The sequence below is a fragment of the Nipponia nippon genome, unplaced genomic scaffold (assembly GCF_047370975.1).
Source record: "Nipponia nippon isolate SJK-2023a ecotype South Korea unplaced genomic scaffold, ASM4737097v1 scaffold_5, whole genome shotgun sequence".
NCBI classification, from domain to species: Eukaryota; Metazoa; Chordata; class Aves; order Pelecaniformes; family Threskiornithidae; genus Nipponia; species Nipponia nippon.
The window spans coordinates 59,852,644-59,868,120 of NW_028262369.1; the positions used below are offsets into that span (position 1 = coordinate 59,852,644).

Below are 15,477 nucleotides of genomic sequence, written 5' to 3' on the forward strand. Positions count from 1 at the left end.
CATCATGTAACATGCGAGATATACATGGAAAAACCTAAACACAAATCTCTTTATTAGACACAAACACACACAAATAGTGGGGGAAAATACATAAAAAATATATAATATTTTATATTATATATAAAATATATATTCATATTTATATTTTATATTTATTATATTTTATTATTTATTATTAATTTTATTTTAGATTTATTATATTTATTTAAGTTTTATTTTTATTTTGTATTTATTTTTATTATAGTTTTATTTTATATTTATTTTTATTTTATACTTTTATATTTATATTTTTATATATATATATATGTGAAATATATAGTATATAATATATAATCTACCTGTTCCTTAAAAACCGCGGGCCTGGCACACGTGCTGCCCGGCCCCGCCCCGGCCCCGCCCCGGCCCCGCCCCTGCCCCGCCCCTGCCCCGGCCCGGCCCCGCCCCTGCCCCGCCCCGGCCCCGCCCCGGCCCCGCCCCGGCCCCGCCGCGCTCGTGACCCTGCCCCCTGCCCCCGAGCCTTGGCCACGCCCCCCCGCTCAGGCAACTCTGGATTCCCCGCCCCGGAGTCCTCCAGAGCATAAAAAAGCGGGGCTAGAGGGGCTTGCGTACTTTAGGCGGCGGGCGGAAGTGTGTGCTGTTCGGGACGGAAGTGGCGTCAAGGCGCGGCCGCCTCCTGAGGGGAGGCGGTTTTGGCTGGCGGCGGCGGGGCGCCGTGAGGGGAAGATGCCCGTGGCGGTGATGGCAGAGAACTCTTTCAGCTTCAAGAAGCTCCTGGAGCAGTGCGAGACCCAGGAGCTTGAGGTACCGCGGGGCGGGGGCCGCGCTACTGGGACGGGCGCGGGGGCGGCGGGGGCATGGCCGAGGCCCCGTGTGCTCCGGCCAGCCTTCGGGGCTTGGTGCCGCTCCGCAGTGCCAGTGAGTTTGGGCACAAGCGTTTCCAGCCGCTGCGGGGGGCGGTGTGGGTCAGGGCCTGTTGCGGGAAAGTGCTGTTTTGAGGGCCTAATCCAGCCCTGCAAGGAAGGATGTTCGTGGCTCTCTGTGTCTGTTTTTGTGAGGCTGGTGAGGTTTCAGTCTTTAAACTTGCCGCTGGTGCAAAAACCCGCCAAAATGCTTCTCAGAAACTTGTGAAGCTGCAGATAAATAAATGAGTGCATTTAGTATAAATGCTATGATCTTTGGAGGGGTGTGTGTGAGAGAGAGAGAAGTTCATATGCACCTACATGTCTTGTATGGTTGAAAAAATAAGGTACTGAAAAGAGGAGCAGGGCACTGAATTACTTTTAAATCAATGGTGCGCTTGTTATAGGAGCTTACATGGGAAGCTTTCTCTGTGCTGTTTTAAATTCTGTTGCTTGATGAGTTTTCAAGTCTGTGTGCACTGTTAGTGTGCCAGACCCCAGGCTGTGGTACATCCAAGTGGCACCATGTTAATGCTAAAAGCTCTTCCTGGGTAATATCCGAAGATGCTTTCTTGTCTTGCAGTTTCCAGTGCTTTTCTAAATGTGAAACTCATGCATCCTGCTGTAGCCATTTGAAAGAAGGAAAAACTTTCAATTTTCTGTTTTTTAGATCTTGCTACCCTAGCAATTGAAGACAGAGAGCTGTTCCAGTGTGTGATCACTTACCACAGCAAAACTTTGGTGTTGGCAAACCATATGGCTTTGCAATGGAAAATATAATCCTTAAATGGAAGGGGTCCCTATTTATGGTGTACGTCATCAAGCTTCAGTTAATGTTTCTGTGCACTATTTCTGTGCTGAGCCCAGGTGCCTCTCGTGTCCTCAGCATGGTGCTGCAGCTTCTTGGTATGCCTGGAGTTCTGTGGAAGATTGTTATGGAGCTGGAGGGAGATTGTTGTGCTGAAAATATGAGCTACCTGCTGCCTCAAGTGATGGCCATGTGAGCATAGAGAAGCAGAAAGTGCCCTTGTACTGTGTGAGAGAGTTGACTGTGGTTAGCCCTTCCCGCTGGGAGCTGTTTCGTACTTCCTTTGAAGGTGTGTTCCTATCCTTCAGAGGAGCACATGTGTACAGCACTTACTGTTAAGGTGTGTATTAGGGAAGCGTGGGTAGAGGGATATAGTTAGGGTTATGAGACCACAACATGTGTTAACAGTCACTGAATGGTTTCCCATTACGGGATGTCTTTCTATAAATAGAGTTACCTTTTTATTCCTCATTCAGATTAACAAGCTTCAAAACAGTGGTTGATACTTGTTTCGGGCAATCTGTTTGAACCTGGCTTGCAATGGCTTTGGCTGCCTTTTTGGCCTCTGCGGAGGGGTGAGAGGGTTGTGTCAGGTTGAGTTCTGAGGGACAGGGATGGAGCTCAGCAAGGCTTGGGTTTTGCGTCTGCAGCCATCTGAGGAAGTTCAACGCACCCTCCTCACTTACCTGCTGCAGAGCGTGTGGTGTTGGACCTTGGTGGGTCCCTGGGAGCTGTTACAAAGCCACTGAACTTAGACTGCCCTCTGCTCAAGGTTTCTGCTGTGTCTGTCAGCAGACCTTCCTAGAGTAAATGGCAGAAGATGCACCCCTGGCAACTTGTTCTCAAATGCTTTTACAAAGCCGGTAAGTTATTTGCTGTGCGTGTTTCCATCCACATCAAGATTCTCGTGGGCACACTGATATCTGCTGACAGCCTTTGTGTTTCAGATCATGAGTTCATATGTAGGCTGATTTTTTTTTTGTGCAGGCTAGAGGCAGCCACAGAGCTTCCTTCAGTGAGACTGTACATTGTAAATCTAGATGTTTTGGTGGTAGTTAGCTTTCCCTTCTGTTCTGCTAGTCTTCTGGCAGAAAAACTAATGAATTTTCTTTTTAGTACAGAGAAACACCAAAGCTGAACTTATACAGTTCAAACAGGTGGTATTAATTGACCTGGCTTTGTTTTACTGGCCATAATCCAAGGAACAGTTGCAGAAACTGTTATATTTGTATGTGGGTGATGAGCCCTGGAAACAGCATAAGAATGGCTGGGGATGATGGTATCTGCTCCACGACACAGCTAATCACCTGGTTTTGGCTTAGATGAGCCTATAAATCATGCATGTAATTAAATCAAATAGCTGCATAATTGGCTTCCTGTGAGTGCTTGCTGCACTACCCTTTGATAAATTGCTAAAACCTTATTGGAAATCTTTTCAGCTTTTAAATGATTATAGACCTTCAAAATTTTATAACTTTATTCTAATTCATTTTTTCTACTTGCATGATTTGTGAGGTCTGCTGAAATGTGGTAAGTGTCAAAGCTTAGTTTAGCTTTGTAAGAAGAGCAGTTCAAGTGAGCAAAAAAACTTTACTCTGGTGGAGTGTCCTGAATTGAACTGAACTTCAGTTCAAGATAGATGAGTGCCTAAAAACAGCTGTTTGTGTGGAACTGTGAAGTGAGATGGTTGCCACTTTCATGAGTATAAGCTAGATCATTAGAAGGATGTAACCTTAGTTTATTCATGCAGGAGAACAAGCTAAGTTTTCTAAGAAAAGCTTCTGGCATGTGTAAGTTAACTCTTCATTGCAAGGTACAATTGTATTGCTATAACATTGTAGCTCTGGCAATTTGTCCAGATCTATTATGTGGTGTGAAAAACATTAACTGTCTTGGAATGTTCAGATTTCGTTAAACTGGGCTACTTGGTGTATTTTGTAAGATATCTTGTTCTTAAAAATATGTAACCAAATTATTTGTATTGTTTTTTAGGCCCCTGGAGGAATTGCAACACCCCTTGTTTATGGCCAACTTCTAGCTTTATACCTGTTGCATAATGACATGTAAGTGACTTGTATTAATCTTTAACTTCAGATACCGAATTTGTAACTATTAGCTTGAGCTGTAGTTGCCAGAATATTAGTAATTAGTTGTGTGACTAACAAAATCCATGTAGGCAGTTTTTTTAAAAAAAAATAATAATGGAATAAAGTCTCTTTCACCCCTTGCTCTGCCAGGAAAATGATTCTCCTTTGCTTGCTCCTGCCCACTTTTTTGAACTGTAGGGAAACAGATTGGCTTTAGGAAAAAAGGTCTTTAAATAGTGAAATTGGCTCCTTTGGAAAGTGTCGAACACTTCCACGTTTGGATTTGTAGCTTTTTCAAGGCTGCATTTTGAGTAAGATTGCATGCTCCTCCTTGTGTCTAATTACAGCAGGATAATACTAAACTGTCCATGTTAAAAATGAGGGATACTTGGCTTAAATGAGCTAAATCTGCATGAAGCAGTAATCTTTTGAATTTGGTCTGGTGGATTATTACCCTCTCCCTATGTGAACTTGATTTGCTATGTTTAGGGTTTTATTGAGAAATTACTGATTATTTATTCAGGCAGAATAAATGACACTACCATGTTTGATTATCAACCCAAAGTAAGCATTGGTGTGGGGATTCAAAGATTTGAGTGTTTTCTTGCATTGTAGATGTATATTCTTTCAGGGCAAATTCCCTGAACTCTGATACTGAGTATTAGGTTTAATGCAGATAACCTTGGTTCAAATGAATTTGAAGTTTTAGAATTGAGTTTTAGAATTGTGCTTTAATGAAAAGCAGTGAGTCTTTTTCTATATTTTGTATTTTAAAGCTTTCTGAGAATTTGTAACCATTTCAGTTTGATCAATGACTAAATATTTCAATACGTGCGAATCTCCAGAATGTATGTGACAAAGCTGGGTTGGGAAGAACATGCGCAAAATAGTCTAAATCTTTGGTATGCAAAGTGGGGTGTGGGCACATGAAGAAAGTATTTTTGTACTATTAAGTAAAATAAAAATATTTTTAAATGGTGTTTATTTCATCCTTTTTAACTTCTATATTTGTATGCTTTATAAGGTACGTAATATATTAACACAGTAATACATGTGTATAATTTATAAATACATATGAATATACTGGGGGTGCATGCTCAAATGTTTTTCTGCTAGAAGTGCATGATCAAAGTTTGGAGACCACTGGTCTAAACGACTACTGACACTATGAAAAGTTACTATTTGTACATGTGTTCATCAAAGATGCAGCTATTCTAAAAATAAAACTGCAAAACTAACTTCTGTGAAATGCTGCCTAGGCTAGATGAATGAAAAACCTTTTCTAAACTGGTGTTAAATGAGGCAGTTAATGAACTATTTGTTCGCTTATGGCAGTCACGCTGTCTACTTGAGAGTAACTTTGTTTTTCTACTTCATTAGGCATAGAAGGAATATTTTAAAGCACTGACACTGTTAATTGTAGCATCTGAAAACAAACCTTTTGGTGTCTCCTTGTAGCAAACATTTGGTTACTGAGAAGTATTTCTAATGTAATTTTTTTAGGAATAATGCACGATATCTTTGGAAAAGAATCCCTCCTGCTATCAAATCTGTAAGTACTTTGTAAAATGCCATTTGATACTAAAACAGTTAGATGTAAGCTTGCAAATAATGACTTTCCCCCCAAGGATTCTGTTTTAGTAGCCTTGGAGTGCTGTGAACTGCTTGCCCAACAGATGGCATGTTAGTCTTTAAGATCTCCTAGTTGTTCATCTGCTACCTCTTTTCCTTAACAAATAATCTGGTGCAACAGAATTCAGTAAACCTGTAGACTTTTTAATAGAAAGACTTGTGATAAAGGGTAGTCAGCTGGAGGAAAGCAATGGGTCTGACTCTGGGATGGGGCAGCATTCCACCAGAGGGTGCAGGATACCTTGTGTAATGAAAAGTGACTTCAGGTAAGTTGCATCTTCAAATTGATTAACTTTCTGAAGGCACTTGTTTTGCACTGCATTTGGATCAAAGATGCATTTTAAGGATTTAGCTAAATATAATACAAGAAATGCTTCCAGACTTTACTGTTGTTAGGTTATTAGTTTGAGATCAAACTAGGGCCACAAAAATGATCAGAGGGATGGAACACCTCTCCTGTGAGGAAAGGCTGAAAGAGCTGGGGTTGTTCAGCTTGGAGAAGGTGGCTGCAGGGAGACCTTATTGCAGCCTTTCAATACTTAAAGGGGGCTTATAAGAAAGATGGGGATGGACTTTTTCACAGGGCCAGTAGCGATAGGACAAGGGGTAATGGTTTTAAACTAAAAGAGGGTAGATTCAGACTAGGTATAAGGAAGACATTTTTTACGATGAGGGTGGTGAAACACTGGAGCGAGTTGCCCAGAGAGGTGGTAGATGCCCCATCCTTGGTAACATTCAAGGTCAGGCTGGATGGGGCTCTGAGCAACCTGACCTAGTTGTAGATGTCCGTGCCAGGTGCAGGGGGGATGGACTAGATGACCTTTAAAGGTGCCTTCCAACCCAAAGCATTCTATGATTCCGTCATATTTTACACAGAAACAAGTGTTCTGTAGTCCTGTATTAAGAAGCCTCACAGTCAAGATGGGACCTGTCAGGTGGTTCTGAAATAATTTTCTTTCTCTTTCAAGAAAAAAATAGTTATATTGGTTAAGTCAATAGTCATCTGAACCAAATTTTACTTGGCCTTTCTCTGAAGCCTGCTGTATTGGTTGCACAGCAATATTCTGTGAATAATTTGGCTTTTTTGGTGTAACTTGAATTTCATGTGAAGCATCATTCTTGGGGGAAACTCATTGCATGAATTATTTTGGGAAGGTTACAGCTCAAAGCATAGTATTTTCTTAAGTGTGTGTGTGTTGATGAGTCTCTTCTACTAATTGTGTCAGGTAATTATTAGTGTGAGTCAACTTCAGAAACAAATTGGTTCTCCTTATAATTGAAAATATTACTTTATTACCCAGTTTGGTGTTTGATTGCTATTCTGATAGGCTGTTCTAGAGTCCAGTTGACCAAATGATGATGTGTAACACAGTAGAAGTAGCCCTTAAAACCAGTAGTGGGAGGGCAGTTGTAGTGAGTATGGCACCATGACCCATTGTCAAGATTGCAAGATGAAATTTCAAGTTGAAAATCGCCTTCACTGTGCAAACAGCCTCAGCACTTGATAAAGCTTCTCCTGAAGAGGCAAGCATTCCTCTAAGCAGAAAATAAGCTGTGCCTGTCTTTTTGCAACTCCAGTCAGTAGCCAGCATGCAGACTACCCTCCATGATTGTTTTAGCTGGTATGCTCACCTGGATTGGTATAACCGACATGTGAGCAGACTTTGCGTACATAGGTGATAAAGTTTTGGGAGAGGATGAATCAGGGAACTTGCAGCAGAGATACCTGCTGGAACAAGATTTCCCAATGCTTGTCTGTTCATCATTACAGGTAGTGTGATAAACCCTTGCAATGGGAAAAGGAGGGGAGTGGAAATGGGTTTGTACAGAATGGTCACTGTAGAGAATACACCATTCTGAATTAACTGTTTGGGTTTTTTTTGTCACAACAGGCAAATGCTGAACTTGGTGCAGTTTGGTCAGTAGGACAAAGAATCTGGCAGAGAGACTTTCCAGGAATCTATACAACAATCAGTGCGCATCAGTGGTCTGAGACTATTCAACCAATCATGGAAGCACTTAGAGGTACAAATTAAACTCCTGGAGGTAGCATGGAATTATTTCTGTGTGCTCAAACGCAGACAAGTAGACAAATGACTGATTATTATGAAAAATGAGAAGTGGTCAGGAAGGTTGTTGCCAAGTTTTTGTAGGTTTTACTTAAATGATTTTAGGTATCAGATGTAAATAAAAAGCTCATTACAAAAACTTGTAGAAACTGAAATGTTTTTATTAATTAGGATTGTATGTGATTGTGTATTCTTTCATATTGGAATTTCATACACCATATGTTTTGTTCTGGAATAGCAAAATGACCATTAGTTATCCAGTTTTATCAGACTTTTAACCAGTAATCTAGGGAACTTGGCTTGGCATTTCAGAACCTTATGAAAATGTTTGTTTTAAATGTGGCTTTAGTCAAATGTTTTAGTTACAGACTGCAACAGTAACATGCAAAGTCTTACTACTAGAGGGCAGTACAGGCTGCTAAAAAGCCTTCCAAGGTATTTTGCAGTAACAAATTCTCTGCAGCTGTAGAAATGACTGATTTGCAGATGCCTTGGTATCAAAGCAGATGGAGTTGAAAAGGCATGAGTAGTTTGAGTAATTGCTTTTTTCATGATTTCTTTTTCTGATTCTGAACTATTTGACACACAAGCAAATGGAGAATGCCATTGGAAGCAGTTTCCTAAATTGGTTTACATACTAGTGGTAGTACCCCAGACACTGCAAACTGCATTTGTAATTTAAATGTGGTCTCTGAGGGGTTTTGTCCTGGTATAGAGCAAGCTGTTGTCTCTGGCTGCTGACTGGTACTTCAGTGAATTGTGGGAAGGGAGGGGGGAACTTCTGAAGTGCTAGCTTTAAGGGCGGTAGTGGTTTTCCAAATGTATTCAAATTGGACAAATTTTCTCAGATTTCCTCGTTATGGAGATTAGTTTACTGTCTGCTTATAGTGTTTATATCTTCTTAGATGCAACTAGGAGACGAGCCTTTGGACTGGTTTCTCAGGCATATACCTCAATAGTTGCAGATGATTTTGCAGCCTTTGTTGGGCTTCCTGTAGAAGAAGCTGTGAAAGGTATTTTGCATTTATTCACTGAACAGTTTTTCTACAGATGATTGAGATCAGAGAGCTGTAAGTAATGGTAAATATAACAGTCTCACAATTTGTATATGTTTCTAAAGAGAAGTGATGGGGCAGTGAATAGAGAAAAATGTCTTGGTTCTGGATAAGTGTTTGGTTTTTTTATTATTTGCCACTAGTTGCCATTGGTTATCCTCCCCTTCTACATGTGGAAGTGTTAAAGCAATTCAGCAATGAGAAAAGACTGAAGGTAGTAGGTTAACCTAGTTTTGTGTGCTGTTATTACTTCCAGGAGCTTATTTGTCAAACTAAATGTCTAAATGCTTACAAGAAATATGTCTTAGAGTTGAGGCATATAGGCAGTGTACTGAGTTGCTTTTGTACTGGTCTTAATGTGCATCTTTATTTTGCATTTCTAGCAATTATATAAGGTATTTGTTCTTACAAATGTAAAAATGCCTTTTCAGGTGTATTAGAACAGGGCTGGCAAGCAGACTTTTCAACTCGTATGGTAATGCCTAAAAAGCCAGGTAGGTGGAGCTGTTACTTCATTAGACAACAAGTTTAGCATTTTCTAGTAATGAGATGCTAGTTTTTAATTAAAATTTTGCACAATATTCGTTTAGATATTTTTATGGGGCTTATGCCACTGTAAAGCATGGAATGTTTATAAAATGTAAGAAGTACAGAGTAGTGGGTTTGGTTTGGGGTTACAAGTAGTTTGGATTAAACTACATCCTCAAATTAACTTCTTTAAACAAAAGCAGACAGGATATGCTGTGATTTCTCCTGCTCCTCCTCTGCTGCTGGCTCTGGCTCAGTGGAACATAAGTTGGATGACCTCAAATGACATGTCTTAATCTAATAAAGACGAGTAAAAAATATACCATTTTGAACCTGAGATTTTTTCAGAAGTAGAACTTCTTTGGGCTGGGATCTAGTGGGTCTTTGTGTTCTGAGGAGCTCAAGTTGTTGGTTTAATTTCCTTTGCTTTTTAAAACTTACTCTATTGGATCTTTTCCTCACTGTCATGATGTTGTTAAAAAATACCTGTTCTTGCAAAGCTCAGTCTGTAAAAATACTTGGTTTTTTTTGCTAAAGCATTATCTGTGGCTGGCTAAGGCAAAAATAAATGTTAAGCTGTGAAGGCAGAGATGAAATGACTGCTCTTAAACTGCACGGTGCAGCTCTGGAAGGAGCCAAAGCATAGCATATCTAACAGGGCAACATCTATTAGGCTAAGAAAAAAATATTGTTGCATGGGCAGCATTGTCGGGTGTTCAGAGCCCAGAACATTATAAATATGTGCCAGGCAAGGTGTTAAAATTTATCCTTTGGGGAACATAACCAACCAGAGCCCTGAGCTGTTGTATGTGATCAGTTTTTTTCATGAACTCGTTGCGAAATATGCAGTGGTTACAAGTACTGAGAGTTACTTACATGTGGTTCTTTTTCCAAAAGTGAGCCCAAGAACTATTTTAGAGGCAAAAGAAAGAGGCAGGAGGTTGTCATTTGTATTGAAGCTGTGTGTCTAACCAGCTAAGCCTTGGGTATTCTGCTTTTTTAGCTATGAAGTAAAACAAGTAAATGAACAGGCTTAATTTTAATTACATTTTTATTGAGTTTTGGCTTGATATATAGAACTGTTTAAAATTGGTCCACTGGGCTAACTTCTATTGTGTTTTTCTTCAGGTGTGCTGGAAGCTTCCTTTAACAGATTTATTCCTTCATCAGGTACTTCCTGTTTATATGTAATCTACTTGCATGTTTCTAAAACTTGCATGACTAATATAAACACAATTTCACCAGCACCACAAAATAGGAATTAGGTCCTAAACAAATGAATGTTGTCATTCCTCCCTCAAAAAAAAAAAAAAACTAAACAAACCCCAATCAAGTGCTGTCTTCTTTCCTCTCACATTTTAAGGAGATTCTTACTTCCATAGCTGAAGAAGGGAGCTGATCCCAAAGCAGGGGTAGGCAGTCCCTGTAAAACAAAAAGGATTTTGGTGAAAACGTCTGACTTACAGGCAATTTCCTCATAAAGCAACTCTGAGTACCTTTTGTTGCTTTTGTGTGATGTGGGACTTCGGAAGTCTTCCCTGTAGAAGAAAACAATCTGGTTTTCCTCAGAGCTCAACTATAGATTGAACTTGTCTTCCAACCTATTGTTAAACTGTAATCTCAGGTTAGCTGGCCTTTATATAAGGATCTGCATGTGCACTGCATTCTCCTGCAACCATGCAGTACTTTGACGTGTTTTGTTAGTCAGATAACCTAGTTGATTTATTTGGTATCTTCAGTATGGCAACTTGTAAGCAAAGGAGCAACTGCAGAGCTCCAGGAGCTTTTTTGTCAAGTGGAAGTACTGTCAGTCTTCATTATTCAGACACCAGTATATGCAAAAAAAAAAAAATAAATTTGGAGACTGCTGACAACTGGAACCTGTTACAGCTATCTTTGCTGTTAGTAATCCTTGGACTACTTAATGTTGCAGATAACAGAAAAGTAATGTCAGCTAAAGCTAGGTAGGAGCTACAGTTAAGATATGCTCCCATAAGACTGTTTAACAGTCTGATGCATTTAATTTTTTCTTTACTGTTGTGATGGATGGTATTGCAGATGGATTTGCTTTCTTAATTTCATTAATGATGCATTTGTTTTATCTTTGTAGAACCTGCTCCAGTTCCACCAATTCCAAATGAACAGCAGTTGGCCAGATTGACTGACTATGTGGCTTTCCTTGAAAATTGATTTCCCTGCTCCTGTATTTAGAACAACTTGGGAATCCTGTGTGCTGACAGTTCTAGAAATCTAAGATTTACTTTATTTTTTCTGTTGAATGTTGCAGCATCCCCTACTCAAATGTGTGAAGTATGCAGCATATGTTATCCCAATTTGTGTTTTGCCAAAAGCCAAGCTAGCAGCTGAAACAATCCTTTAACTCCTGTAATATTTATTCAGTAGGTACACAGCAGTATTACATAGTAAGGTTTTTTATTGACTCACAGCAGAGAGGCAGGTATATTAGAAATGGAGAAGAAAGAGTAATGAAGCAGGTTAATTGCGTAGAGGAATTTATGCTAGTAGGTTATGTGCTTCTATGGTGAGTCATGCAGTGCTTACCACAGGTCAATTGCATGTTGAACTAAAGTACCAAGAGTGGAAGACTGCCTTACCCATATCTGCAGAGAGAAAATATTTTGATGAAACAGTAACTTAAAGAAGAAAGCAATTTACAGTAACTCTTTTGCAAGTATATTTCTGACATATTTATGATTGATCTTTTTTCTTGTTGGTCTTTCTGAATTGTTAAATCTTCTTGTTTTGATGTGAGAAATTTTACATTGAGCATATTTTTACAGCAGAATAATTGGAGTCATTTAAGAAAGGCAAATCTTTACTTTGAGGAAGAATTTTTACTTTTGAAAGGCTTTATTTGTAGGACACCAGATATTTTGCTGGGTAACCATACACCTTCTTGAGGCCTGTCATGTCTTGGTTCTTTTCAGTGCACTGGGCCAGGATCTACAAGAAAGAACAACTCTTACCTGCCTTTAACCTTTCTGGATTACCTCTGCAGTTATTAGAGAAATTTAAAAATTAGAGTAGGTGTCCCTGAGTAGAGACCAATTCGGATGGGGATGATATGTTATGCTGCAATGTCAGTTTGAGGAATACGTTTTCTGTATCAGAGCACTGCTGTGTTAATCTTTGAGTTGAGAGTGGATTTTAGAAGCAGAAAGATGACTTGTATTCCCAGGCTTCTTATTTGTATTATGCTGGTAAAAAGGCTATGGGAAGATAGTGGTGCTTTAAAGGGCAGTGCATGCCTTCATTCGCTTCTCCCCCCTTTTCAACATCATATTCAGTGGTTTCATCGAAGATGGCAAGTGTGCTGTATGTTCTGATTGTTTTTTCCAGTGTGCACTACCTACTGTACATTCTCTTGTTGGGGGATGTGTTAGCAGGGAGGAATTACAAACTGTGCACTGCTGCTTTGAGAACTCCCTTTATATGTAAACACTTACTCAAAGTGATTATTTATTTGAAACCCACCTAAGACTTGGATTTCTGAATTTTATCTTCAGTGATATTAAAGAACATGTTTACACTGACCTTGTGTACTTGATTTTTAATTTTCCTTATGGTACAGTTCTGGTTTGGCTGGTTTTAATGAACTCTTACTGGTATAATTTGGGTAGAGCTAGTTAAAGATTAGTGCAATATATTATGCCTGGACAGGTATTTTGAACAGCTTTGTGTGCAGCAATGGTATGGCTTTATATTAAAACCACTGGTACCCTTCAGATGTCTTGAAGTATTCAAAGGTGTAAAGTACTTGAAGAGCTACGTGAAAATTTCCCTTTCTGTGTATGTGTTGTGCAACTCTGTAGTTGTTTGTAACACACAAGAACAACCCTGCTTGCAGCAAAGAAAATTAGACATGATTAAAGGGTTACTAATGACTTGCAGTTAATAAATGGTAATGGGAGAAGAGCAATGTGGACACTGGTAATCTGTGTATCTCAAATCTAGTATCAAATCTCTCTCAAATGTGGTCAGTTTGACTCTTCTCTGTCCAGTTCTAACAAGTTCATAATTTTGAGATATTATCTGGTCTACTCTAAAACTTAGGCTGGCTTTTAGCTTTGGTTATGGCATTAACTCCTAACTTGCCTTGAGTACTGTGCTCCCAGCTGTGCTTTTTTGTTTGTACTTCTTTGGAACCCAAGCTATTTCAGATCGTTTTCATCCTCATTGCCCTTTATCATGATTTCTGGTTCACAAATATCCTTTTTTAGATGGGCTGCTTGTTGCCACTCTTACTAGTCATGTAGTGGACATAGCATGGCTTGTAACAACAGCAGAATGTTTTGTTTGTTCCTGATCCTTTCTGAGACTGGCTCTGTTCTAACATCTGTTGACCACTGCCTCATTCTTAGTGTAGTAATGACAATGACTTCAGGATCTTTCATCAGCAGTAATAACTAGGTTGGTGTACAGCATTGCATGTCCTTGTTGAGGATTTTCCCCTCTGGTTAGTGCAATGCATGCATGGATAACAAATGGACAGTGAAACAATAGAAGAAATTTCAGTGTTATAAGACACTTCTGGTCTTCATGATCAGGCTTGCTTTTGACTTCTTGAATAACTTTATAGTGTTGGCATTGTTGCCTTGCTAACCTAAGAACTTTTATCAATGTTGAGCATAACAGGTATTAACAGCGATTTATGGTAGCCTCCTCCACTATGAAAACTGACGACCTGCTACTTACCCTTAGCCAGTCCTTTCCCTTTTAGTCTACTAGTTTGTGTAGTTTTGGAAAAATCTGTTGTATATGAAGTAGACCACTTAATCCACATTTGTTGATCCTTTGCAGAAAAAGTAGATTTGAAGCTGCCTATAGAACCAAACAACACTTCCTGAATACTCTTCTATGTATTTTTACTGTTTCTCCTTTTTACTAATGAAACTGCTGCCTGATTCCACTGTCTAGTCACTCATCTTGGTTTTCTGGTTTTAAATGCGCAGGTGAGGAGCAGGCTAAGTTTAAGTCTTGGTAAAGGAGCTAGAGGTATTAAATGTTGGAGAAGTAGGAGTGTTACAGCCCAATGGAATACTTTGTTTCGTGTCTGGAAAGGCAAATGGCACAAGTTGCTTTATGGATGTTAATGTGAAGTAATACTGGAATAGGTCTTAATCTACTACCAATGATACAGCTTAAAACAAATGGCTTTGAGGGATGTTGATAACTGTCATGAGACCTTTAATGGACTTGCTCAGCATGTATTGAGCTAATAAAGTCAAATTTTTACTTTTACTGTTCTTAAAACTAGTGAATGATTTTATCCTGCAGCTGGTTCACAGTACCTATAAATAGGAAATTTACATCCAGTGACAAGTTTATTGTGGTTCTTTGTGGAGATTGTGTGATACATTGTCATGAATGGTTGCTAATGAAATTCACAATTGGATTTAATGGCTGAAGACAAATGCAGCTTTTCCATGTCAGCAGAGGGTTACTAGGTAGAGAGACAGATGTTACTGTATAGCATAGTTTCTCTAATTAGATGAAGACGACTTAACCAGTCTCTGAAATGTAGTGAGAAGTCTGTCTATGGAGCTGTGGTTAACCTAGCAAGCAAAGATATAAGATGAGCTTGATAGAAAAGGTAGGAGAGTTCAGTTCTCTTGAAGGCAGTGAGTCATCTCAGTACAGTAACTATTTTTAGGCTTGCTCTAACTCATATTATGATCTTCAGTTGAGTGTACTTTGATACTATGGAAAAGTGTAAGCAACTTCCTGACACATGGCATTACAAAAGCCAAAATCAGACATATCCGTAGAAAAGTGTTTTGTTTTTTTTTTCTCTTTTGGCTTGGGCCTATCTTGTGCTAAAATATTGCAGTCTCAAAGGGGTCAATAACAAAAATTCTGCTAGGCAGAAATGTTAGTCCATTTGTTTGATATGATCTGTGTTAAAGGATTTCAGTTTACACTTTCACTGCTCTGGCAAGCCTAGCATAGCTTTGTGCTTCCCTGTCCAGAGCCCTGTCCTGGTAAACAGATTGTGTAAATTATTTCCGAAAGTGACATCTTTCAGCATTTGAATACTTACCTGGGCTGCTTTAACCCTGTGCTTTCAACTTGCCAAAAAGGAAGTATTTTTGTGGTTGTATTTGCTTTTTCAGTTGAAGCGACTGGTGTGGGTTTTGGAGTTCTTCCAAATTCTCTTCCATCCGCAGTGCTGGAACAGTGCTGGAGTGGGAGGACCTTTGGGTTAAGAAACCATTAAGAATTCATCTGGGAGCAGAGGTTCTTGAAGGATTTGAAAAAAGAAGTTCCATTTCAGTTTAGTGTTTTCCATTTTCATCTGCATCCCACATGTAATTTAAGATTGTTTCTTTGCATTTTATTAGCCTCTCCTATATAGGTTAGGGATGTTAATTTACCTGC

The 15,477-nt window shown here is 39.3% G+C and overlaps 1 protein-coding gene across 2 annotated transcripts; it reads left to right on the forward strand.

Moving 5' to 3' along the window:
* Nucleotides 1–616: 616 nt before the first annotated feature.
* COPS8 (COP9 signalosome subunit 8) lies at nt 617–12,632 on the forward strand. 2 transcript variants are annotated; one of them, XM_009462056.2, is made up of 8 exons: nt 617–801; nt 3,700–3,770; nt 5,298–5,346; nt 7,319–7,451; nt 8,401–8,508; nt 8,982–9,044; nt 10,207–10,248; nt 11,189–12,632. In XM_009462056.2, the coding sequence occupies exons 1-8, from the start codon at nt 724–726 to the stop codon at nt 11,266–11,268; spliced, it is 624 nt and encodes a 207-aa protein (XP_009460331.2). In that variant the 5' UTR covers nt 617–723; the 3' UTR covers nt 11,269–12,632. The 2 variants fall into 2 exon arrangements, with proteins under 2 accessions (XP_009460331.2, XP_087590221.1); XM_087734095.1 differs by lacking the exon at nt 8,401–8,508.
* Nucleotides 12,633–15,477: the final 2,845 nt, after the last annotated feature.